Source organism: Haemorhous mexicanus, chromosome 9 (assembly GCF_027477595.1).
Source record: "Haemorhous mexicanus isolate bHaeMex1 chromosome 9, bHaeMex1.pri, whole genome shotgun sequence".
NCBI lineage: Eukaryota > Metazoa > Chordata > Aves > Passeriformes > Fringillidae > Haemorhous > Haemorhous mexicanus.
In genome coordinates this window covers 21,055,091-21,081,251 of record NC_082349.1, presented here as the reverse complement: position 1 = coordinate 21,081,251, position 26,161 = coordinate 21,055,091, and the positions used below count along the sequence as shown (strand labels likewise).

At 37.2% G+C, this 26,161-nt stretch overlaps 1 protein-coding gene across 2 annotated transcripts in view; it reads left to right on the top strand.

Annotated features, from left to right (window-relative positions):
• VAV3 (vav guanine nucleotide exchange factor 3) overlaps window positions 1-26,161 on the top strand; it is a 144,344-nt gene that overhangs the window by 65,037 nt on the left and 53,146 nt on the right. For both annotated transcript variants that reach the window (XM_059854419.1, XM_059854420.1), the window contains 7 exons: window positions 340-408; window positions 2,837-2,923; window positions 3,361-3,446; window positions 3,844-3,976; window positions 4,305-4,414; window positions 19,389-19,490; window positions 20,614-20,714. In XM_059854419.1, the coding sequence (XP_059710402.1) occupies window positions 340-408; window positions 2,837-2,923; window positions 3,361-3,446; window positions 3,844-3,976; window positions 4,305-4,414; window positions 19,389-19,490; window positions 20,614-20,714 (688 nt within the window). The remainder of the gene's footprint in view (window positions 1-339; window positions 409-2,836; window positions 2,924-3,360; window positions 3,447-3,843; window positions 3,977-4,304; window positions 4,415-19,388; window positions 19,491-20,613; window positions 20,715-26,161) is intronic.

Here is a 26,161-nt window from a genome sequence, read left to right as displayed (position 1 = left end):
CTGTTTACCTGGGCTTCCAGCATGCACATACAGTAATGATCTGATTTGGCAGGTTTTAAGTGCTAGACAGACCAAATTCACTTCTCGTGATGGTTCATTAGCAGCTCAAGTCAGTGTTTAGGCTGTGCAGCAGTCACTCCTAAACACTTGCCAATTAACTGTTTGCAATAGTCCCCACTCACTGATGGGCTGCTCACTCTGGGCATGGAAATGCCTATTCTTGGGCTGTGTTTTCTGGTTTTGGCTTCTGTATTTTTTGGGGGTGGGGATGAGTAATGATGATTTAAATTATAAAAATGACGAACAGTGCGTGGAAAGTTTTAACTGCTCTGTCCACAGGAGCTGGTAAAGCACACTCCTGATGCCATGGAGAAGGCAAATCTAAAACTGGCACTTGATGCAATGAAGGTGAGTATTTAAGGCAGTGAAGTATTTATGTCTGTTGGTGGTTAGAATGGTAGCTCAGAATTCTGTTTCCTGGAGCAGATCATGTTCTTCACAACATTTCAAACATGTTTTTACAGGTTCCTGTGACCTTTGTATGTCATGGCAAGTACCAAGTTGAGGGTTTTGCTCAAGTCTGGGAAACAAGTTCAGTAGTTTTCTGAAGCTGAGGCCTTGTGAAATGGAACTTCCCCATTTTGGGTTACTTTTGCATCTGCTGAAAAACAGGTGTTTCAATAATGTTGGTCTTGCTTCTGAAATTTAGGAGTATTTCTACTCCTGTAAGTCAGTTTGAATCAAAATCAGTAATTTCCCAGTGAGGTGGTGAGCTCTCTTTGTTTACAAGACCTTTTTCTGTCATCTTAATATGATCTCTGTGGCATTACCTTTGAAAGCAGTAGTATCTTTCTGGAGGTAGGGTACCTGTCACTATAGATTCACCTGCAAGTGGTACAAACAAATGCTTTATACAATAACTGTGCTGCCTTGTGCATAAGGTAATATATTATGTGCTCTTCTGCACAGCTTCAGAAACAAAGCGCTGGTCTGCTTCAGTTGCCTTCATGGCATGAATGGTGACATTCATGTGCTGGAATTGGAAAGTTTTTTCTATTCTCTGTGGGGAAAGGAGCCAACATGACATAAATTATATATCTCCTGTTGTAATCTGTATGGTCCACAGTAGATGCTGAAGTCAGGCTAAGTTAGTTTTGGGTCACACAGCTGTCTCGTATTTTGTGACTGCCTTGAATGCCTGGAATACAAACCAGCTCACAAATGAGATTTTAGCTCCCTTTTTTTGTTATCTGGTTTTGTGCAGTAAATTTAGAGGGATGGGCACCATGATAATTTCCCTTGGAGAGGTGCCTGAAAAGAAATGGCACAGTGTTCATCCCTCTAGTGGCAGGCCATGCATCCTGGTTGCTGCTAATTGGCTTGGAAAATAACTCTGTTTTACCCCTGCTCTTTCTTGCCAATTTGCTGGGTTTCTTCATTGGTGTCTGTTGGATGTAAAAATCAAAGAAATCTCCTCCCAGAGTGGCTGTGGCAGATGTGCACTGGCTGGCAGTCTGTAACCAAACAAAATACCACAAAACCTCCCCCACACCCCCTCCAAACCCACAAACCCCTGAGGTATGATTGTCTCTCCTTAAGGTTGCAGCATTATTCCCATTCTGATTTACTGTAGTCCCTGCCATTGTAGTAAAAATAACAGGGTAGCACTGGTGTTTGCTTCTAAAAACCCTGCTGTCTCTCACCAAGAGAGACAAAAGGAAAATGTCTTTGGAAAAACTGCTAGCAAAGTGGTACTGCCCCCTAGGAAAGAAAATTCTTGGAAGGATTCTGCTGTTGGATTTCTTTTGGCAGCAAGAAAGGAGGTTATTTAATTTATAACCCAAGCCATTTAAGACTGACGTGAATGTATCCTGCACAGATCCATTTGGGAAGCTAGCATAATGACTGCAGCTATTCATAGATTTTGATTAAAAACATCTTAGGGAGAAGATGTGTCGTCCTCCCACCCTCCAAATTTGTGACCATATTGAAGGGATACTGTAGAAGCAAGCTAGGAAGATCAGAATGCCTTTTCCAACTGCTGCTCTCAGCATTCCTGACTCTACCAATTACCTCTTCTGCTCACTCCTCATCTCTAGCCATAAACACAGAAGCCCCAGCAAATTGTCACTATTACTCAAGCATCTTCAGAGCATTTTAAAGGCTTTAGTCAAATGTGTGCAGTACATGTTCTGGTAAAGGGCACAATAATGATCTCACCCTGTGACTTCAGGTAGTATATCCCTTCAAAAGCTCCTTTTAAAATCTGCTGTGTAATGGCTTCTCCCTGCTGTGCAACAGTAGGAGCAAGATCCCCCTTCTGGGGCTGTAGCTTATAAGCACCCAGGTTTATGATTCATTTACACCTTATATTCTGCTTTTGAGCTGCCTTAAATATATTTTCTGCTGTATTCTCTATTTACCTCCTATTTACCTCCCAGGTTGGATGTTGACTGCTTTTTCAGTAGTGAGCTGCATAAATTACATTTCCATCTTTAATCTTGAAAATAAAACACTGAGGAAATTCAGAGAAAAAATCAGCTCTTTTTAAGAATTCATTACTTACTTCCTTCTTTCTTGATAGTAAATTCATATTCCAATAGATATCATGAAGAGTGTTATAAATATTACTGAAGATCTGCAGACACTTCTTTCCTTCTTCATTTAGGCATACATATTGGTAATTCTTGAATGTTAAAGAGAATTTCAAAAGAAATTACTAAATATGTGGACAAAACAAAGATAAAATTAGAAATAAACTTGTCAAAATAATCTATTAAAGCAGTCTGTTATAGAAAAGTTATTCTTTTCCTCCCTTTTGCTGTTGATACTCTAGGACTTGGCTCAATATGTAAATGAAGTAAAGAGAGATAACGAAACACTTCGGGAAATTAGACAATTTCAACTATCAATAGAGAATTTGGTACGTGATTTTTAAATTTACATATAATTTTAAAATCCCTTTTGATCAAACGTATAGATGTATTTTGTCCTCATTTCATAGGAGTTTATAATGTTCTTGACAATCTTCAAGTATAAGTATGTTTTGCTTGGTTTAGAATGACATGCATGTTAAAGTACGTAACTCTTGCTGTTTGGGGTATTGGTAGTTAAATATTTTTGTCTGTGTGTAGTGAGTACCAGATGTTTTTGCAATGGGAAACCCTTTCCCATTTGAAGACAAAGATAGAATGGACTGATTTGTTATAGTATTTAGTTCATGTTAGTGAGGAAAAGATGTTGTTTCCTGGCCTGAAAAGTCCTGTACTGGGGTAAAAGGAGTGAGTGGCCTAACATTTGAATGTGTTGTTGTCTTCACACTGCTGCTGTATGGAGTCATCCATTTCACTTCTGTTTCAGAACCATTCCCTCTTACAGTATGGCAGACCTCAAGGTGATGGGGAAATAAGGATAACGACGTTAGACAAACGTGCAAGGCAAGACAGGTGATGGCATAACTTGTGGTGTTTGCTATTGAAAACCTGTGAAGTAACTCTTGACAGATTGGAGGTCAGCTCACTGATTCTTGGGGGTTTCCATTCCACTGGGCATTCACAGAGCCTGTCTGCCATTTTCCAAGTGAATGTCCAAAGTGATGAAGGGAAAGTGCAAAGTGATGAAGGAAAAATTAGTTATCACATTATTGTCTAAGAGCACTAAGCACTCCTTACAAGGAGTTGGTCTTAAGCAAAAGTACTTTCAGTGTTGGTTGTTTTATTAGCCAGTAGTTTAGTTCTTCATCTTCAAAATTTTAAGTGCCACTGGCCAAAGTGTGTAAAACAAGACTTTTTGGTGTTAGCTTTCTGGAGTGTTTTTAACCATCTCTGTATTATATTTTCATAGGCATATCTTCTTGTTTGATCTAGCTGTCATTGTTTGCAAACGGAGAGGGGATAATTATGAAATGAAGGAAATAATAGATCTTCAGAAATACAAAATTACAAATAACCCTACTACTGATAAAGAAAATAAGAAGGTAAATATTTGTTGCTAATTCACATCAAATGTTATTTTTAGCAAGAATTTGAAACATTTTTGGGAGTTTAAAAGGTAAATACAATTTATTTAAGATGTTTTTAATTTTAAATATAAGTTGGAGTGAATATTTAGATTTCAAATTTGTTTATTTTAAGGTAATTAAAATGTTTGAGTAGGTGATTCTAAGGGAACACAATAAAGTGGTCTTACTGTTCCCCAAATTAATGAATTAAAGAAAATACAAATGCTATGTTATTTTTAGAGGTTTTTTCCACTTTAGTTTCTTCATAACTGATGACTTCTGTATTACCTATCTTCTTATGCAGTGGTCTTATGGCTTCTACCTCATTCATATCCAAGGTGAAAATGGTTTAGAAGTTTATTGCAAAACTAAAGACTTAAAGAAAAAATGGCTTGAACAATTTCAGATGGCTCTGTAAGTATATTTTTATTAAGGTAGAGTCACATTCATCACTCATGTAAGGATTTTTCTTAAATTACTCTGAAATTTTTTCATGTTTTAATACAGTCTAGTTATCTATTTTATTTGACATTCTGAGAAACAACTGATTGACATCTTCATCAACAGTATTTCCCTGAAATTCCTCTTGGGAAAGGAAGAGGGCACTCTAGGCTATGTAGTATTTTCCAACCTGGCTGCTAAAGCTGTTTTAGTAATGCTGTCTTAAGCAACCATGGGGAAATAATTATATTAACAATAAATATCAGAATAATGTCATCTTTCCTATCCAATTTTAATTTTTACTAATTGAAGTATGTTTCTGAAAGGTGATGCTGGTGGTTTGGGAGAGGATGCTGGCATCTTTCCTAAGGGGTTTTATCTAATTTATTAGTTAGCAGCTGAATCAAGTTGCTTGGCATATTAGATTTAGTTTCAAAAGGCTGATTTCCTTTGTATATTTTAAAATGAGAGGAGGTTGCTTTAGACTTCTTGAAAAGTAAGTGTTCAGTTGCAGCACTGCAGATTACATTTTTGTTATTCAGCATGAACTTAATTTCCATTTCTGATTCTTGTCAGAGAGACAAACGTGATTATTGACACTTTGGGTATTGTGATTAAATTTAAAGCATGCACAAGGGAATTGGATGACAGGTGATGCTTGCTTTATGTAAAGAAAGTGTGAGGGGGAGTAAGAGGCTCCCAGTGAACACAGACGGCATTAGCAATGGTGGGTTTGGATGTGGTTGTAAAGGGGTGTGGATTTAGGAAAAAGGATATTGTGAGCTGATTTGAGTGAAACTTCCTCAAAAATTATACATAAATTTAAAAAACCTCAGTATGATGAGTGTTTATGATATAACAGAAACATATGGAAGGAGAAGCTGAGCTGGACAGATACAATAAAGACTCTTTACAAGGTTTCCTATCTTGCTGATTTTTACTGAAGGCAAAAATGACGTATTTTGGCAAATATTTCTGGGTGGCATAATTGGAAAAGGAAGGAGGCATTTATTTGCATGTGTACCTCTTTCTGTCCCCCTGCTCTTCCTGCTGTGCTTTGTGTAATATCATAATTACATTTACTTAACATGTGTGTGAGAAGTGAGGCACTCAGACTTATCATCTTCAGCATTGTGACTCTTCATCACTCTTCAGGCATCCTGGCCCAGTGCCCCAAAGAACCAAACCACCCAGAAGTCGTGCAAGGAGCTAAGAAGAGTGGGAAGAGCACTATGATTTTTTTCCCCAATTCTTCCCAGCCATTTCTATGGTTGTGTGCAAGACCATTCTCCCCTGCCCCTCCTCCTCCTCGTGTTGCTGTGTGAGTGCAGCTCTGCCCTCACAGAGTGCTGGGCACCAGCCAGCACTGCTCAGCTGTTGGGAATGTGCCTCTGTCACAGGGGTTATGGCTGCTGCTGGCCTGTGGGAACAGAGCAGGCAGCACCTCTGTGCTTGGCAAGTTCACGTGCTACTCTTTCCTCTCTGAAGATGGACTTAGTCTTTGAAAATGGGTGGTGGTGCCTTGCATGGATGTTTGTCCTTCTTGTAAAGCCACACCTCTAGTGTGTGGCTAAACCTCTAGTTTAACCTCTTTCCGTGTGGTTAAGGCACCAGGGCTGGGGTACAACATGATGCAATGGCATTATTGCTTTATCCTTTCTGGAGTTCTCATTGATTATCCCCAACTCTGTTACGTGCACTTGACTTCACTGCATGTTTCCCTCAGCATCTCTCCCAAAGCATACCTTGGTGCATGTAGCAATAATGATCTTCTAGTGCCTGGTGAGACACAGGAGTTGGTGTTAAGGAACAAACTAAGCCAAGCGTGTTGAACTCGGTTGGTTTCATTTGTAGTTTTCAGGGCTCTCATTGTCTACTGTGTAGATTACCTCTTCTGCTCTGAAAAGTAGCTGTGATTGAAATTGTGCTCTTATTCATTGCATTCAATATAATTTCTGCTTCCATGGGCAAAATACTTCTCATTACTTAAAATTTTACAAGACTGCAAACCCAGCACAGTTGAATGGGTGAATAAGTTTGGGTTTTGATTATCAGAAATGATGTTGTTTACTGAGTTCCAGACAGAAATTTCAATGCCTTTGGGATAGAGTGTGTTGAAGTCAGGTTTGTGCAAGTGTTAATCTAAGAACATAAAAGAACAAACTAGAATCTCTCTTATTATTTTTAAAGTAAGAATTAACCTTGTTGCTACTAGAACAGTCTAAGAGGCATAATTATTTCAGCTAGGCTGTAATTTCTTTTGAGGGGGGGAATGTAGATGTTTATACTGGTATATGAAACAGTGATGATAGTTTATTTGCTGAAATATCTTCCCTCCAGATATGGGAAGTTTATTGATGAAGTATGAAATAGAGGAGAACACTGCTTTGCTGGCTGGACTTGATTTAGGTGCAGAGGGCAGGAATACATTAGGCATACTTGGTATGGAAAATCCCTAAAGGAAGGCTAGATGAAACCCCAGTGCTATTTCCAGAGTGTTACTTTTCAGAGTAGTAAATTTCTCTTGGAAAGCTAATTTCAAAAACCTGTGAAAATATTCTACCTCTTAGCCAGCTCTGTTAGTGTAGTGAGCGGTGAGTTTTGTTTTGAGGGAGGTTGGAAATGCTGGGTTACTGGTCATAGGAAACTGAGTAAATTGTTTTTATTTATTTTATTTATTTTGTTGTTTTTTATTTATGGCAGCTCTGTTTCTACAGTAGGTATTTGCTGTTTTCCTGAGAATATTGCTTTATTTAGAAAATATTATATAATATACCAAACACCCTGATTTCTTTTTCTCCTAAGAATTTCGTGGGTCTTCCTGAAGTCTCTTCATAGATCACATCCTTATCCAACAATGATACCGTGGTCTGGCTGCACTGAGTTTGATGTTGTTGACTTAGACACAGTAATAGCCACAGCTGCTCATTACCCATAGCTCCCCCCAGAAAAGCTTACTGTGTACAACCCAACATTGCTGCTTCTTTTGGAGTACTGGATTTTCTAGATCACAATAAAATGAAGCAGGACTCTGGGGCAGCATAGTTAACATTGCAGTCAAGCTCTTAAAGTGGAAACTTTGGTTGGTGGATTGGAGATGTTTTCCTAAAGCAGTCTGGCAGAAACCACTGGAGGATGTTTCAAGAGGGGCCATCATTGCCAGTGCCTGAGTTCTGCCTTGATGTGCCTCTCCTCTTGCTGGTGTGAATACACATTCTGCATGCACAGGGGGGTGTAACCTGCTCATTGCTTTGGAAGAGATGTGGCACTTAACTGTGGCAGTGGCCAACTAGAGCAGTTGCTCTTTTGTTCTTGTTCATAGCAGTGGATCAGCCTTTAGCTGCAAGGGTAAATAAGCATCTTTTCAAAAACAGTGCTGCAAAGACTACTGTCCCAGACATGGAATGTTTAAATTTGGTCTAGCGTGTCAAATAGCATTGGTTTAAATGCAAAGTCATTCCATATCCAGGATAATATTGATAGAAGTGTACAGCCAAATTACTGTTCCCATTCAGCCAAATTAGAGACATCATGTATTAAATGAAACTTTGTCAGCAGTGTGATAAAGTGCATGGCTTATTTGCCATAACTAGGTCATTTAAAATCTCAAAAACTGATTGTGAGACACAAATCTTTTATATTTTCTAGTAGTGCATCTTGTCTAATTTTTTTCCTCCCCTATTGAAAACACCAGAAGAATCAGAACAAATATGTAATAGTTTCATGTTATTCAGCTTATGCTAAAAGGTAGGAGTGTTGATTGATATTTTTTCCCTAGAAAGCTCTTCTACACATGCTTTTTGGTTTTAAAAATGATTATTTTTAAAAACAGTTGGCTAATATTTGTGTCAATGAATTTATGCTAACCATTTTTTATAAAAAGAAAATACTCCTTGAAAGGTGAAGTGTTCCTCCTCTGTAGTAAGCATATGTACATATTCTATGGATGTACCTCAGTTATATTGCTACTTAACTGACTAATTACAAGGCTTAATTTCTTATTATAGAGCAACTGCTTTTCTCATCATTGTTGGGAAGAATTTAATTCTTCTATTTTCTCGTGAGATGATAGAATAAATAGTGAAAGAAAATCTGTTGATTGTTGCTACATCTGTCTCATGCTGACATTGAACACCCCCTTTCGTCCACTAAATACTTTGTGTGTGGTTTGTTTCTTGATCAGAGCAGAGCATGAAGCAGGTGTGTGTTCTCATCACCACAACAGCAGAGATCTTTCCCATGCAAGGCTGCAGTTTATATTTTCCCACTGACAATATTTGAATCCATTAGTGTAATATGACATGTAATATCTTATGCTCTTTTGTGCTGAATTTATTTTGTCATTATGTTGTCCACTTTCCTAATTTAATTAAGCCTTTCTCAACTGGGTTTTGTAATCCACTGTAAAAATGACTGTCAGCAAACTTGACTTGAGTATAGAAACATCTTACACATAAATGCAATTTAAAGAAGCATTTAAGTTGGAAGAGGTGTGTAGAGATTTTTGGCTTCAGTCCTCTGCAAGGCTTAGGTTGCTCAGGGCTGTGTCAGCTTTAGTCCTGCTGGATTTCAAGAGACACAGAACCAATATTGTAAAGTCTCTTGCAACAGTGTTGTAACACACCGTTTAATTAGGCTTTACTCAACTGTTGCCTTTCACTGACGGAGAAATTTATGAAAAGATCTTGCAGGCAGAGGAACAGGTAAAATTTCACCTTCTGAAGTACTGTGATTGTAGTTGCTGCTTTGACATAGCTGAAATAGCAATATTAATGTCACGTCTAATTAGTAATGCCTGAAAAATCAGTGGGAAACAGGTTCATTATAATGATTAGGGTATGCATTAATTGTATGGAGCTAATGAATCTGATTTTTCTTTTAAATACCTAAATAAAAGATTTCAGACATGAAAGCTGTACAGCCTTTACAAAATAGTGGTTTTAGTTTTAATTACACTGTACTTTGTTTTGGGTCACTAGAGAGTTTGTGCAGCAGTTCAGGTGGAGTCCAACATGTTTTTGAAAAATTGCTGCTTCTATTCAACATAAATTCACACCTTGTAACTTGAGGGACACAGAACATATCATCTGATAGTGAGGAAAGAATCCTGAGATTCATTGATTATCAAACCTGGTAAGTGTGTGAACAGCAATTTAGACTAGGAAAACTACATAAATTGCTCATTGGTTTTCTAAATTTTAAGGAAAACTAGAACAAGACACAAGGTAGGTGCAAAGTGTCCTCTTACCCATTATCATTTGTATTTTCACATTTGCTTTGCACTCTGTGACTAATGACATTGGTCAGATTCCACTGCAATAGATCTGTTCCCTCAGTGCATTAATAATGCATGTGCATTAAGCTTTCTTCTGAGAGAATATTTGAGCTCTGACATATTGAACACTGGCATATTAAATTAAAGCTTTCTTATCAGAGCATCATAAAAGCCTTAAGATGTCTGCTGCATTTTTTAAATAACCTGCAGAGGTGTTGCACTTGTACCAACCTCACACAGGTTACCAAAGCAATAAACAAACATGTCTGCCTGGGTTTTTTTTCATCAGTATAAGTATTGCAGTACTGCACAAATGAATGCCAAGTTCATGTCTGTTAAGGAAGAATGCTTGCCTGTTCTTTGCTGTGACTCCAGTTGGTTTTGATCAAATGTTTTTCAGGGTTATAAGCAATCATTCGCAACATATTTATAGTTATAAAATCTCTCTAGATTATTCCAGACACAGCAAGAAGTGTGTGAAGATGCTAGATATGATTAAGAGCACAGTGTAAGGACAGTGTAAAATGTGAAAGCAAACCAGAATTTATGAAAACAGTGGGTAAACAACTGAAGATGATAAATATACTTCAGTATTATGTCTTCCAGTTCACAAAACCCAAAAATATCCCAATCCTTAAGTTTTTACAACTTACCTTACAATATCTGAGGAATATTACTATGAAAATTAGTGCTTCTTAAAATTCAGTGAAATAAATTTGTAGTGACACTACATCATAAAAATAAAGTACCACCATCTTAATATTGGCCTTTTTTGTGAGAGGAGTTTTTTCAGTATTAAAACATGGAATGCTGCATTACATGTTTGTCTTGATGCTCTGGTTATATGAATAGATGTCATAGCTTCTCCCTGGAAACAAATGCTACCTTTTTTTCTTAGCACATATAGCTATTTCTCAAATAATTTACAAGTTAATGGCTGTATAAATCCTGTATTTTCAGAGTTTTTGACTCCAAAACACAGATTTATCTTCAGTTAAGTGTAAATATGATAAAATATTTAAAGCTTACCAATACAGGCAGCTTGGTAAATTTGGATTTGTAGGACTCAGAACTTTCAGAAATAAGATTCAGCCATTGAACATAGACATATATAGAGAATAGATGCTCTTGATTTACAAATACTGATGTGTGACAGAGCTTTGTTCCTCTCAGGTAGTGTTCAAAAATGTTATGCAGGAATAGATTAGCTCAAAACAGTTCATCTCCCATGCTTTCTGGGGAAGTAGACTGAAAAAGAAAAAGGAAAGCAATTATCTTGTTTGAAACAATGCAGTATGTTTCCAAAAAGTTAACAAGATAATTTCCTTGATCTCAAAAAAGCCACTCATCATATGATCAAATAAGCAAATTTCCTAGCAAATTCTAAGAAGTTGCGTGTTCTTGATCAAAAGCACAATTTACTTGTGATATGGTTAATTTAATTTTATAACATGTCGTCTTGATGAAGACTCTTTGATGTGACAAACCAGAAAGTCTGAGTATTAGCATATGGAGAATTGATTGATTGATAACTTCAGTAAATAGCATTCTCAAAGATGATTCTGATATATAACAGCTGAGCTGGAACAGATAAAATGAATTAGCTGTAAGGAATCAGCATTGCTCCTGAGAAGAGAAGGTAAAAAAGAAGCTGCAAATCAAACCATCCTTTGTAATATGGCATTGCTCACCTCTTGTGAGAGTGTGAGAGTATCCCTTAGGCATGCCTTTTTTTTTTTTTTTTTTTTTTTTTTGTAAATAACAACGTCCTTGTAAAGATTCAAAAAGGAACACTTACTTGTATTTTACTTATTTGTAAATTACCTGTTTGGGGCTTCCTCTCTGCCCTTTTACTTTGTTGTTGCACAAATGCCTTTCTATTAGATGACAGCATGTTGTGTGACCAGTTGAAATGGTGATAGTTTCACAGAACTGAAATGGTTGGAGTGTAAAGTAAGAGTGCAAATGTAAGGCTGGCTCTGTTTGTAGGGACTGGGATCCTAAGGGTGAGTCACAGCAGGGAGTGAGGGCAAACATGTCTTGGGACCTACTTGGCATGAAATTCTTCATATGAGGTTTGGCTAAGAGCTTTTAGCCCTGATTGACAATAACCTACTGTTGTGGGGTTGGTGGTTTTTTTTTTTTTTTTTTTTTTTTTTTTTAACACTGTCTAGATAGCATTTGTATATGTAGCAATATTTCAGTGCTGGTAAAATTTTCCAAAATTTTCTGAGATGCTTAGTACCAATTGTCATGGCTGGATTTTACGGTGCTTAAAATATTGAAAAGAGGTCACTTTGCCACAAGCTAGGAATTTTAACTTAGGATGTCTTCATAAAAAATTTCTGTTAGCAACTAGTATTTTAGAAATAGTTGCATTAAATCTGGGTTTACTGATGCATTTTCTGCCGTGATGCCAATTATTTATACAATAACTAAACCTGGAATAAAAATTTCCAGTATCCAGAGGTATTCACCTGCTGTTTCCTTTACCAGCTATGCTGCATGAGTACAGCATCAGATTTCATATCACATACACTTGAAAATGATCTTCAGCAGTTCGTGCTCAGGGTGTCCATAATTCTGAACCGTTCTGGATGGAGCATTTTAAATTATTATAAGCATAACATCGAGTGTAGAATAACATCAGCTCTGAAATACAAAGGTCTGATTTGAGGTTGAGAGTTGAGGAGAGTTCAAGGTATGGAGTTTTATCTGAGCTCCCTGTAGTATTTCTTCTTTTAGTACTTAAAACAATTGCAATTCACTGCAGGCTCTTTATCTGATACTTCATGCATCTCCTTATTTGTTATGCCTCTGGGCTCACAGGTGGGCATACATGCATTAACTATTCTCTAAAGCCAAGTTTTAATTAAGTGAAATGGCTATTCAGTTTCAAATACAATGCATTTCCAAAATGATGGACATTTTCCAAGCACATACATACAACTCAACTCTGCATAATTTCTTGTGACACGGTTGCATTTCTTGGAGAGACTAAGATGGGAATATGATCTTTGTGACGTGATCTGAATAGTATGAAAAATTTTTCTATGAAAAGAAGTCAAACCCAAAAATAAGAAGTATAATTAAAACTTCCTAGCATGTTTTTTTTTCCTCCTTTGGGGAGAACTGTCAACCCCAAAGGGCAGGCAGCTGTCTCACTGCACGGTTATGCAGAGTCCATGGCTGCTCCACAGCCTGTTTCCAACCCAAGAAATTGCTGCTCTTTCATGTTACTCACAGAACTGCTGTGGGAATGCTGCTGGGTGAAGAGGAGGTTCCTCTGCTCTCCAAGATGCCAGTGCCACTGGACTGTGGCAGACATCTGCCACATGTGGAGGAACTTCTCTGGGCCTCAGTGATACCCAAGAGGTTTATCATCAGTCCTCTAAGAATGACTTGATTCTATCAATGTTCACAAGGCCTTTGCTTGCTCTGTATTTAACAGCAGTGATCCACCCAAGGTCATCTGGCTCAGCACCTGCTCTTGCTGATGCCCTCTTGTTTTGCAGCCAATTCACTTTTGAAAGGAACTTTCTTGATCTGTTTACAAAGGGTTACTTTTGCATTTCTCTTTGTGTGAAATGTTCATTCCTTGTTTTCCTCCACACTCTGTGATTAAGCATGGATGTACTTCTTGTGTGCATATATCTGGGGAATATCCAACTTTTTCAGAAGATTTTTTTTCTCCTGTAATACATTTTCCTTTCCAGTTTAAGAAGAAAAACAAGTTTAATTTAAAAATACTTGAAGTTTGGGAAAGAGAAGTTGAGTTTTTAATTAAGTACTCCAGAGCAGCAATTTTTCAACATTAATTGAATTGTTTGTAGTGGATTTAAGCAACACCTTTTCAGTGGCCTAGACCCAGGGAGGGGGGAAATCTGTTAAGGTCTTAATTGCTGAAGTCAAGCTGGTATTGAAAAGCTGCCAGGGAAGCAATTAAAAGAAAAGGCCCTCAAAATACAGTGAGAAAGAGACTAGTGGAGGACAGCACTGAACCTTGCAGGTTGGTAGCATTAAATGCAAGGTAAATAGATTTATAATAGAAGAAGGAAGTATTTTCCCTTGTGCTGTGTTCTGAAGTCTCCTTCCTTTAACTCCTTGCTGGAGGTGAAGCCATAGATGGTAGATGTGCAGTGCTCTCTGCTGCTGAATAGTTTCTTGTTGTTTTGTGCTACAAGATTGACATTCCTAACCAGGAGCCAAAGGCTTCATGTTCTATTTGCTTCTACTCTTTGCATTTTCATAAAGCCACTTTTTCTCTTCTGTGCACTCTTTTTCAGTAAAGGCCCTGTGGTTTGCAATTTATTAATTTCCTATTTAATATTTAAACTTGCTGTAAGGATGTAATTAATCTAACAAATGTAATACTTCATTTTATCCCTTGATTATATTTCTGTTAGATTTGGCAGCCTGTAAGCTTTCAGTAGTATGTCCATGCAAGACAAATGTGAGACAATAGTTCTTGGTCTCCAAGGCTAGTACTGAAATATCTGAACTGCTAAATATGCAAGGAAAGATAAAGTCAGTATAGAAAAAATTATAAAATAAGGCTACAAGACTTTTTTCATTTTTAATATATTTAGCAATATGTCCTTTCTGGAAATGAAGACTTTATGGGGTTAATTGGATTTTAATATATTATTTTTCCACTTGGGAAAATAGGTTAGTATATAGCCCCTTCCTCCTGTCTCTCAGCCTTTTATTTATTCTCTTGGGAAACATCTGTAGTAATTACATATTTTGTAGAAGAGATTGAGTTTTGTGGCTGAATGCTCAGTAATTTTCCTGGTGCATTTTATTTTGTAAGCCCTACCTGTGTAGAAGAAGTTTACCTGACAGTAAAAGAATATTTGTAAGATGAAAGAAGATGATGTAATTTATTTGTTTATTCCAACCTATTGTGGAAGGTACTCTGTATAGCTTTCCTTGTAGGAAACAAACATGAGTGTAAGAATGCTGATAAAACCCTAAATTGTTGCTATAAGAGAGCCAAATGCCTGTGGTATTCTACTGCTCTTCAGACACATCCTGAATTAAATGTCTTCTCATCAGAATATGGTTTTGATTGAGTAAGGAAATTGAAGTAACAAATCTTAGAACCTAAGTTGCTTGATACTAATGATGTACACTTCATTGCATATACACATTGGCAGCAGTTTAGATCAAAGATAATCAAAGTTCAGATTTATAAAATAGAGCACAGTACTTACAGAGTTGGATATGCCAAGGTTCTTGGTTTTTTTTGACTTAAGTATTTATGTTTTCATTGTGACATATTTGTGTTTTGAGGGTTAAGCACGAGTTTTAAGTCTTTGATGTGTTATCCCAGCTGCTAGTGTGAGAAAATTGTAGTTTAAATGGTTTCATTTTTTTCATATGAACAATTACTTTTGGTATTTTGAGGCAGGATAGTCAAGAGAATTTATTCCTTGTTCTGTAGGCATAGGAATAAGCACCTAGATGTCTTGTCTGACAAGACAATTTTGGGCTATCTATATCATTAGACTGTGGTCAGCTGTGCCATTAATCTAGACAAAGATGATTACTGGAATGGATTTTGTCTGCAGAAGCTTGTGGGGGCTGGTTGATAACGTGACACTTCCTGACACCATTTATAAAGGTGTTGCATTATGTGGGTGGGATGAGATTGGCCTATGATCAATTTACTCTTCTGAAAAGAACAAGTCAGTAGAAAGAAATGGCATTGCAAATGTGGAGAGAATATTTTTAGAAGGGGAATATTTCATATGCTGATTATATGAAGGGCAATTGAATAAGATACCTGGGTAAGTAGTTTCTACACTGAACTTTCAAAACTTTGAAGACAAAGGGACTGCTCAGAGATGGAGGATGACTGAAGAAGATGGTCGTTCTGCCTCTGGAACTGTGGCTCCCGTGGCTTGTGCAGAGACAAGAATTGCATGTCCAAGTGACAGACTCGTGAGATACACACCTGCAGGTCTCTGGCTTGGTGGTGTAGCAGTGAATTGGTCCCAGTGGGACTAATATTCTGGAAGTAAATTGGAAAGAGAAAGCTTTGCTCAGAAGGCTCAGGGGCAGCCCAAGGACATTGCAGTAGTGACTGGAGTAAATCTGGTTGTGGGGTTCCAGCACTGTGCAAGGGAGGACACTTGTGGTTGTCCCTTATAAAACCTCTGGTGCTGAATTGAGGAGAGAATTGGAAAAATTGTCCTAATAACATATTCACATTGACATTTTGTCTCTGCTAGGGTAGGGAAGTTAAAACTGCCTGGGGAGAAAGTAGAAGAGACAAAGGCAGACTACTTTTCCCTCCCCACAGTGCTGTTGCTCATAAAAAAAAAGTTTTACAATTAAACGAGGAACACGTTCTGTGTCACTATTTACTTCAGATTAAGTATTTCTGGTGTATGGGTGACTTCCTGCTCTGGCCACTCATCAAGATTGTTTGACAGCAGAAATAGAAAATTTATTTTGCTGCCTGGAGTACCTCATAATAGCAGTGGTTGTGGTAGGAGGGACGGAGGAGTCTGCAGGAGGGCTTGGCCATCCTACTGTGATAGTGAAGGAGCCCAGTGTGAGCCCCAAAATAAATGTTGTTAATTGCTTCAATACTTTTGAATTTTGCTAACAATTACATCTGGCTTTTTTTTTTTTTTTGTCTCCAACAAGAAATCCTTCTTCTAAAGAGTGAAATAATATTAGGCTCAAAAATTAATATTGACATAAATACTTGGGGATTTTTTTCTGTCTTGCAATATGCCCACTGGTCAGAAAGTAGAAGAGAAAAGAAGATTTGAAAAGAATGAAATGTTCCCTTTACTGCGTTGTGAGAGCTCTGCTCTCTCTTCTGAGGGTACCAGTGTAAGGCTTCCATGCTGTAACCAAAAGACCTTCTTTATGGTGGGACATGGCTTTGAAAAGTTGTATGTTATGCCATGACTATTTCACATTATCAGCTTTATTTGCTGTATTTGAAAACTCAAAACATAGTATGTAATTTTCAGTTTGAAAGGTTTTTTGGGGAAAGAATTCCTATGGTCCTTGTGGTGTTTGGACTTAGTCACAGATGAGTTGTGCTTTATCTCTAGTTGTAAACTTAAATATATTAATCAGGTTGGGTTATTTTTGTGTTGTATTTGATTTTGGAAAAGAAAATATATTGGAAGCTAAAATATCAAATCCCTAGATTGATTAAGTTTCTGACTTTACATTTAAAGGCTTGCTGCTCCATACATGCTGCTATACTGCATCATCTTGGCCTTGTCTGATGTGACTACACAGCTGGATTTGCCATAATGCAGCATTGCTGATCTGGTTGCAGAATGTGCAAGAGTCTTCCAGCACACAGTAGCACTGCACTAAATGTTCTTCTACAGAGCTTTCCTTATTCTACCTCTACAAAAGCAGTAGACAGCACACATTGATTTTATTTTTCTGGGTTTTGTTGTATCACTAATTATCTTTCCGTGTTGTGCTTCACTTTACAGCACTTTGTCTCCAGACCATTTCCAAAGTATACAGTTTCTTACTTTGCACTGTTCTTTTCAAATACTGCTTTTAATATAACAAAGAATGAATAGTCTATCATCTTTGTTCTGTTAATGGGAGGTATATTTTCAGTAGTTCATGCACTTCAATCTTTGTGGAAGATAGCCTGAGAGAAGAATGAAAGAGAATTTTTACATGTGGAAGAAAGTTGTGTAGTTACATCCATGTGTCAAACTACTGTCTATAGAAGGTTGTAATGTTTTTTTATTTTGATCCACTTATGCGTATTATTTTTAAAGATTGATTCTGTTCTAATTAAAGGAATGGAGTTTTTTTTTTGGTTTGTTCTTGAAAAATGGTCAAGTTGTTATGTTTAATTTGATATGCTTTCAATCTCATGAGTCTTGCATTTTTGGCTTATACTTTGAACACAGTTCTGCAAGATGTCCTGGTCTGAACCAAATGGTCAATAAAAATGAGCTTTTGTTGGGAGTGAAGTACTGCACCTTGTTCTAGGGTTTTCCCAGGATTGCTTGGAGTGTAGCCTAAGAAGTTTTGGCAGCCCTCTGAAATACAGGCTGCACCGAGTTAACAGCCAAAAAATAATAATTATTTTTCTCCTGGTTTGAAAAGTTCTTTACTTGATGAGATTAATTTTATCCTGCTACTGTACCTTCCTGCTGTGGATGGGTAGTATGCACACCTGTTTCAGTTAGCAGGAGCTGTGGAATTGACATCTTGCATGTTAGAGCAGAAAAGAGAGACACAAGTGAGGTAGTTAAAACAGTACTGATTGTAAGGTTATTCTCAGGCATAGAAGCAAAATTCCTTTTGCTTTTTGAGTACAGTTTCATTTTCAGCAGGTGGATTTCAAGATGGACCTTTCTGACACTGGGTACATAAACAGATTCTTTGAATGTTTTTTTTGGAAGCCTTTTAATTCCATCCAAGAGGGAGTGATGCTTGCATGGTTATCTGTTTCACTGCAGTTTGTGGCTGGTCTGTGTTTTAGTCTGGAAGTTATTTATAATACAGAAGAATGAAACTTATAGGTATCTCCAACTTTAATGGAAGAATATGTAATTTTCTATGTTGCAAAAAGCTTTGGTTTTTCCTTTGAGTACTGTAGATTCTTGCATTCCCACCCTCATTATTTTTTCCTATTTTAATTCCTATGCATCATGCCTTGCTATGTTTTTGATAGAAAAATACCAGGAATTTATGGAGTCCTAAACATTCTAATATAAATAATAGTAAAATATTAATTAACCATTACTATAATTTTTTTTTCTTGTCTGATACAGTCTAGATTAATATTATGTACCTAGCATTTCAGCATTACTGATTTTGACAGTGTTAAGCTAGTTTGGGGATCTTATGGAATTTAAAAAAAAAAAGAAATTAACTTAAAATACCTATTCTCCCATTCAGTCTTGGAAATGGGACAGATGACAAAAATTTGACTAGATTACTTAATAAAATTTAAGTCTGAAACCAGTCACTGGTACAACAAATGATGAATGGTTTACATTTAAATTATACTCCTGCTTTTAAAAGGTATCAGTAGGGAAGGTAAACAATACACACGCAGAGTAGTGAACCAGTGCTTTGTACATAAATCTGATCTTTGGAAATAAGTCTGCTAGTATTGTGTTGGTATCTTGGCAGTGTGAATAGTGATCTTTTGTTTAGTTTTCTGTGTGCATCTGCAGCTGTGGGCACTGTGCAACACATTTAAACAGGGCTAACCAAACCCTGGTGAATATTTTCTAATTGCTTTGAAAGCACTCAGGTTATCTAGTATTTTGCTGCATAGTTATGACCTAACTGTCCTAAATTTGTTGCTAATGTTTTCAAATATTGTGCTTCTCAGGCTGTGAGCTGCTTTTCCTTGTGCATTCACATACTAAAATATTGTTGAGAATGTTCCTAGTTACTCAAAGAAGAATAAAAACCAGATGTTTAATTTTCTATTTTCTGTCACAGCTAAGGTAGTTGTTATAGGGCATATTTAAGAAGTCTGCATAATACCATAATCCAGATTTGATTTCGAGGTGTTTGGTAAAGTCCATACTTCTGGTTCTTGTGAAAAACATTAAAGTTAAAAAAACCTAATTGTTTGGGGATTAAGATTTCATGCTGTGAATGTTGCCTCATATTCTAGATTTAATGCAAATTTTCAAATTTTGTTTTTAGGTCAAACATCCGGCCAGACTATGCAGATACAAGCTTTCATGAGTTCAAAATGCACACCTTCAGCCGAGTGACATCTTGCAAAGTCTGTCAGATGCTTCTGAGGTATTGCAAAGGTTTTTTTTGGGTGGTGGTCTCCCCCCTTCCTGCTCCTGCCAGGTCAGGCTGGATGGGGCTTTGAGCATCCTGGTCTAGCGAAAGGTGTCCCTATCTGTGGCAGAGAGTTTGGATAATCTTTTAAGGTCACTTCAAACCCAAACCTTTCTATGATTCTATGTTGCATATTGTTGATAGTCTGAAAAATGAAGCCACAGCATTTTAGCAAGGGCATTTGAGTGTGGGTAGTGCCTTTGTTAAGCACAGGCAATGAATAAATGAACTTCAGGTACGTTGCTCCTTGTCATACATTTTTCCTTCCCTTAGCAATGCTTTTCCTGACTAGTCAGACTGACCTGTATTTTCAGAGGTTTCATTTTTTTCCCCTCAATGCACGGTCTAAGTGACTGTGAACAGTGGTGCAGACCTTCTAAACTTAAAAGTCAGGAGGGCTGATTCCTGATTTTGAAGCTGTGTGGGTGAGTTACTGGGTCTGCACCAACTGCTGCTGCTGAGGAGCAGCTGTTGTGCATTCAGGACACAGCCTGGGATGCTGCCCGGGTTCTCCATGGGCCACCAGCTGGGTGCCACTCTGTGGTACAGAGACATTTAGAGGAAGTAGCAGCTCTGAATATTACCTGAAGTGTCCATGAAGTTTTTTAAAAACTGAACAAATTTAAAGTCAAGAATATTTGCCATACAGCCTAAAAACTACTTAATGCTTAAATATACATTCAAACTTACAAGTCTCTTGAACTGGATCCTGTTCTTCATGGTGCAGAGGCAAATTCCCACTGAGATGAAGTGAAGTGTAGAACTGTAGTAGGATAGATGCATAATGGTACAATTTCAAGTGTACTGTTCTGGAGTAGCTTTGGATTACATTGAAATGGAGGCTATTATTCTACTAGCAGTCTGAAAGAACTGTCTGGTTGTGATTTTTAAATGGCTAATAGTGACATAGAGCAGATGAGCTGCTTGTTTGTCAGTTGTCACTTTTTCCTCAAGCCTTTAAGGACTATGATTATGCAGAACAACAAATGACTTCTAATACCTTCTGCCATGTCTCTTATGTCCTTTATGTGTGGAATTTGTCACCTCTAATGTATCACTACCTAATTTTATTTTACAGGGGGACATTTTATCAAGGCTATTTATGTTCTAAGTGTGGAGCTGGAGCACACAAAGAATGTTTAGGAAGACTAGACAATTGTGGCAGGGCTAATTTAGGTGGTAAGTCATTTTAATTGTTAGAATACCATTTTTAATTAGGACATAAAACTTGCTCAATATAATTAAGGTTTAATTTACCTCTAATTTGTGTTTATTGTAACATGCATGCTTGTGAAGCTACCATTTATAAGCACAATTAGAATTGCATTTAGGATTCATACGGATTTTTATTGCCACTAAATTGAAATGTTCCAAAGCAGGGGAGAACTGTTACAGGTCAAAACAAATTTCTTTATCAGTGTTGTATACAGCAAGGAATTGCTCTCGTTTCAGTTGTGGACTGCTTATATATAACCCCTACAGTACAGCACATCATCTATCATCCTTGTGCTTCTCCCTTTATGTCAATTTTTGTGTTTTCCTCTCAGTTCCTAAAGCTGTTTGTGTTGCCTCAGCTTCCTCTTTCATCTCTTTGGTTTCCATGGTTTCTGTCCACTCACAATATTCACAAAAAGGTGATTGATGGCTCTCTACTTCCCACACCTAAGAACTATATTTTTTCTTCTTTTAATCAATTGCTCTGTGAATTTCTTCTCTGGCCACTGTCACTTTGCACTTCCCCTGTTGTTCTGCTCTTTGGGACCTTAAGGAATCTTTTGATTTCAACTACCATTTGGCTGCCCACAAATAACTCCAAAAATTTGACATCTTCCCGTTCTGCTCAGTATTATACCTGTAAATCTCTTTCTGACATCTGGATCTCCCCCTGCTAATGCTCAGTGTTAGCCCCCAGCACTAGCCACCCTTCCCTTCCCTGTACCTGCTCTGTTGGTGGCAGTGAGTTTGTTACACTACTGCCACAGTCATATAATCCTAGTGCCATTTTTGACTCTTCCCTCTGTCCAGCTTCTCAAATGTTCTTTTTTCTAAAGATTATTTTGAATTGCTGTTGTGTTTAAAAAAGAAAAGCCTTTGGGGGCACATAATGATTTCTGGAAAGTGGAGTTTTATATGTTGGGCGATGACACACACAGTCATGTGTCATTCTCACTTCTTTAAAATCTTTGCATTCCTTTTCAAAATTATTTTATAAAAATTTGTGAAGTTTCTCATGTCTCACATACTTCACATTAGCTAATGCAGCCTCTTCCCTTGGGTTATATTCTTTTTGACATTAGTATCTACAATCTTTGTAAAATGCTGTTGCAGAAATATCCTCTCCCACTTTTGAATGACATGATGACTTCATGCACTGCTCTTTATTAAGCTGCTGTTTCCAAATTTTGACTCTAGCTTGTTGTTCCTTCCAACATTGTATAAGCTTGTTTGTGTCTTTGCCCCTGTGTGCATTTCTTCTGACTTCTACTTGGCTTTTGGCTCTCTGTGCTAATTACCTGCCCCAGCCTTCCATGAAATCAACAAGATGGCAGGCACTGAATTTTGCTGTAGTCAGTAAACTTTGTTTTCTCAGCTGCTTTTCTGTCTTGGAAATCTTCCATGCTATCCAAGTCTGAACTCTTTACAAATCATCTTTTGTAGATCTAAAAACCATACAAGCAGTCAGTGACTGAAACCCTTTTTGGAACACAGACTTCTCACAGAACCTCCTGCAGAGATATTCTAAGGAAAATAAATATTTAAAATTATCTTAAAAATGGTATGTTTTAAAGCATTACTTGAAATTAATAGAGTAGAAAAACAAACACATATTGTTCTTTCCAAAAGAACTGTCTTCTGTGGTATAAACCATCCCTACTTCAATTTTTTTTCTTTGTCTTGCTCCTTTTCTTTTAATCACTTCTGTATTTATATTTTAATTGGATAGCTGGCACCCCAGGAGGCAGGAGCTTGTCTTTCTGTTCCTCTGTAAATATCTGTGGACACATATGGTGCAACATGCATCAATAAGAATGACCATAAATGCCTGGGCAAGAAAAGGTCTGATGTCTTCTAATTTTCCTGCATACTTAAGCAATGCTGTAGAGAGAACAAAATAACAGTAACCACAAATCACATTCCTCCTTCTTTTTAGTGGAATAAATTATAATTTTAAAAATTCAAAGAAGCAGAATGGTGTTTTGGATTTTACTTTAAATCATCTTCCTGATGTTTGTAGAATTATACTGTACTGAAATTGCAAGCAACTGGATTGCTAAGGTGCTTTATTGTGTCAGGTGTTGTGGTTACAGCCACTTGTTCAGCCCTCTGTCCTCTCTTCAAGCTTCACTTTCTCTTCTCAGTCTGTTTTTTCCTCTGTGCAAAGACTCTCTGATTGCTGCAGCTCTCACACAAGTCAGGAGAGTTGTGTATCTCTACCTGCTCCTGAGGCAGGAGCACAGGAGGTGCTGAGCTGTGTCTTTGCTTACAGTCTGCTCTGTGATCATAGCTGCAAAATCAAACTCTAAAGTGCAGCTCTTGCTGGACTTCCCCTTCCTTTAACCAACAGTGAGCATGGAAGGGACAAGGGATTTTGCTTACCTAGCTAAAAATGTTATCCCTCCACCAGATAAAGGGACTTTGGCCAATGAGTAGGAAAGGAAATCCTCAGGTTTTTCTCTACTGCTTTCCACTTTGACTCTTTATTTGCATTTTAAAAAAAGAAGTATTGATTGAGCGGTGCTGACCATTTATAATGTGCCCAGACCAAGGAAAGGTTTAAGGAGGAGCTTTACCAGGAGGAAACCTGCTTCCCTATGTGGGCCTGAAAGGGATAAGACAATAATGCACTCTAAAATATTGATTAGTGCAACTTGAATTTTGTTTTTTGGAGCTGTCCTTTAACTATTCCAGAGCTATACTGAGAAATGAGGTCTCCCATAAATTATCTTTCATGCCTGCTAAGCTATGAAATGTTATTAAAGTCATGCAGACATAAAGATATAATGTAAAATTCAACATCTTCACTGCACTTTGTGGAAGAAGTATGCTCTGTAGGCACAACAATCTAACATGGTTTTAATTTTGAATACTTTGCTTGTGAAATATTTAGAGAAATTAATTTATGATAAATATAATATTTTTTAGCAGTGTCATTTGCTGCTCCTGTGGAAAATGAGCAAAGGCTTGTACAGCAGCAAAATGCCTGGAACACTTATGGTATTGGTAGGTTGTTTTGTTGTGTTGGTTTGGGTTTTTTCTCCCCACATTTTTTCTAGGGAACTATTACAGCCTTTTTCACAAGGTATGTACATTAAACTGAATTATCCTTTCGGGAAACTGGACATTTTTATTCCCCAGTCATGGGGAATTATACAGGCATGGAATATATATCTACATATGGGTAGATATATGTATTTTCTGTTTGTTCTGGTGTTCTGTCATTATGCCAGTGCCATTCCATGCTTCACAGCAAATTGCAAATCCTTTGTGTGGTAGACAATGTCCAGGAGTGATGCTCCTCGCTTGATCCTGTTAAACTTTCTTCCTTCTTTTTTTGGTCTTTGAAGTGTTTTTATATCTTGCTAATGCTTTTGCATTTCCCTATTTGGAAATGTCCCACTGCAATTCAGAGTGAGTTCTCTGTGAACATGTGACTTCAGGCTTTTGTGAGAAGTCTTGACTGACTGCTTCTCTATGATCAATTATTTTGACTTCTTAATAGTCTATTCTCTATATGGAACAGTTTCAATTTTTTAAATTATCTTTTTAAGATTGGTGTAATTTTTTCTATGTTTCAAATATTTTTCATTCCTATTCTGTAGACCTCTTGTACTTCTAGAGGCTTATTTGAAAAAAGGTCATCAGAGTTCAAAGCATTGGAGTGGGAATATGCCATTAGGTTTCTCAAAGGCATTTGAATTTTCCTCAGCATTTTCTGGTTTTGTAAAGTTTAAGATTCTGTTTCCTTTATAGACCACGAGCAGATGTTTTTGCCAGCCCTTCTGAAATGATGCTTAGAACTTTCCTGAGTGGATTAAATCTTTTAAAATTTCATTCCAAGTTGCACTTTGAGAAAATTCAAAAGACACACTTTCAAAGATAGATGAAACCTTTTGAATGACAAAATTATTAAGTGTCAGATTTAGATGATACACTTATGAGAGAAACATTGACAAAATCTGAAGATAAATTGCTGTGTTCTCGTGCTATGCCTTTTACACAAACATATGCCAGTTCTTCAGATGTTTTGCTTCAAAGAAGGCCAGTTCAGCACATTGTAGAAATTTTAGTGATAAAAGATGCAGAGTTAATCAGTTGAATTAATAAACAGAACAAAATGTTTGCATTTAGCCCTAGGGTTTTCTTGGTTGCTGTTCCTGCCCTTGCTGCTCTAAATTAGCAGTGCTGGTTGAAGTCTTCTGTGCTCATTTCTGTCATTGATTTAACAGTTTTTTCCCTCTAAAATGCTGTCCTGTATATCCTCAAATAGTCCTCTGCATTTTCATATATTTTACTTTTCTGCCCTATCACTTAATTTTTCTGTGATTTGGAATCCTTGCTAATGTTCTGATGAACTCCTTTGAGTCTTAAGCAGACTGTATGAAATCCTTAAACACATGGATTAGAAAATGGATGGACATACTTCTGTGACAGGCCATTTATAATGACATTCGAGGGGTTCTTTTCTCTGCTTGCTATGAGGGCATCTCCTCTCCCTTGTTACATCTTCTGGCTTTTCAGCTGCTTTCCTGAGTCTTATTTCATGGCACAATTTCACTCCTCTGGTGACGCCCTCCCACTGGCTGGAAGGGTTTGTGTCTGGGAATGTTTAAGACTGGGGCCTTGGGTAAGCAAGAATGAGTAAGACACACCTTTAGTAGCCAAAGGGAGAAGCTGCAACCCTTGTTGTTCCTTCTTCTATTGTACAGTCTGTTCTGTGTCCCTTGCAATTTCTTCAGAGGCCTCATAGGGTTGATAAGACAGTATCACTCTGCCCAGAAAATACTCAAGAACTACAGTCTGTTTCCTAGTCTAAACAAGCAGAATTAACAGTTCATTTCTATTTCCAGACTGGAATTTTTCCAAGTCCATCAAATTATGTTGAATTAAGTATTTTCAGGCAAATGCTTGCTGGTTCTACTGACTATTGAATATTTCAATTAGAGAAACCTCCAATGATTCTAGAATCTGAAAGTGTTTTGAATATTTAAAATACAGTGCCAAACCCACAGAATTTTCTTCTCTATATTGCTTTTCCCAGGGAATGTTAAAGGCATGTCTCATCAGGTCATAAATAGATTAGAAAAACATTAGCTGGTCATTTTTATAGTAAATCTGACTTAATTTATGTACAATTGCTTTCTCATTTGGATAATTTCATTTGAAAAGGTACAATATTTCTTTTGATGGAAAAGAAGTTTCTTCAGCTGTGAGATGAACTAAAAGACAATGTTGGCAAATGAATGGGTTAAGTTTAGAATTGCTTTCATACAGTAATGTGCATGCCCAGTGATACAGTCCATGCTGTTCATGTCCTGATTGCTTGCTGCAGCACATTAGAGATTATTCATGAAAAGCCCATGGCCTTGACATCTCAAAAGAAACCAGCAGCTTTCACTGTACGTTTT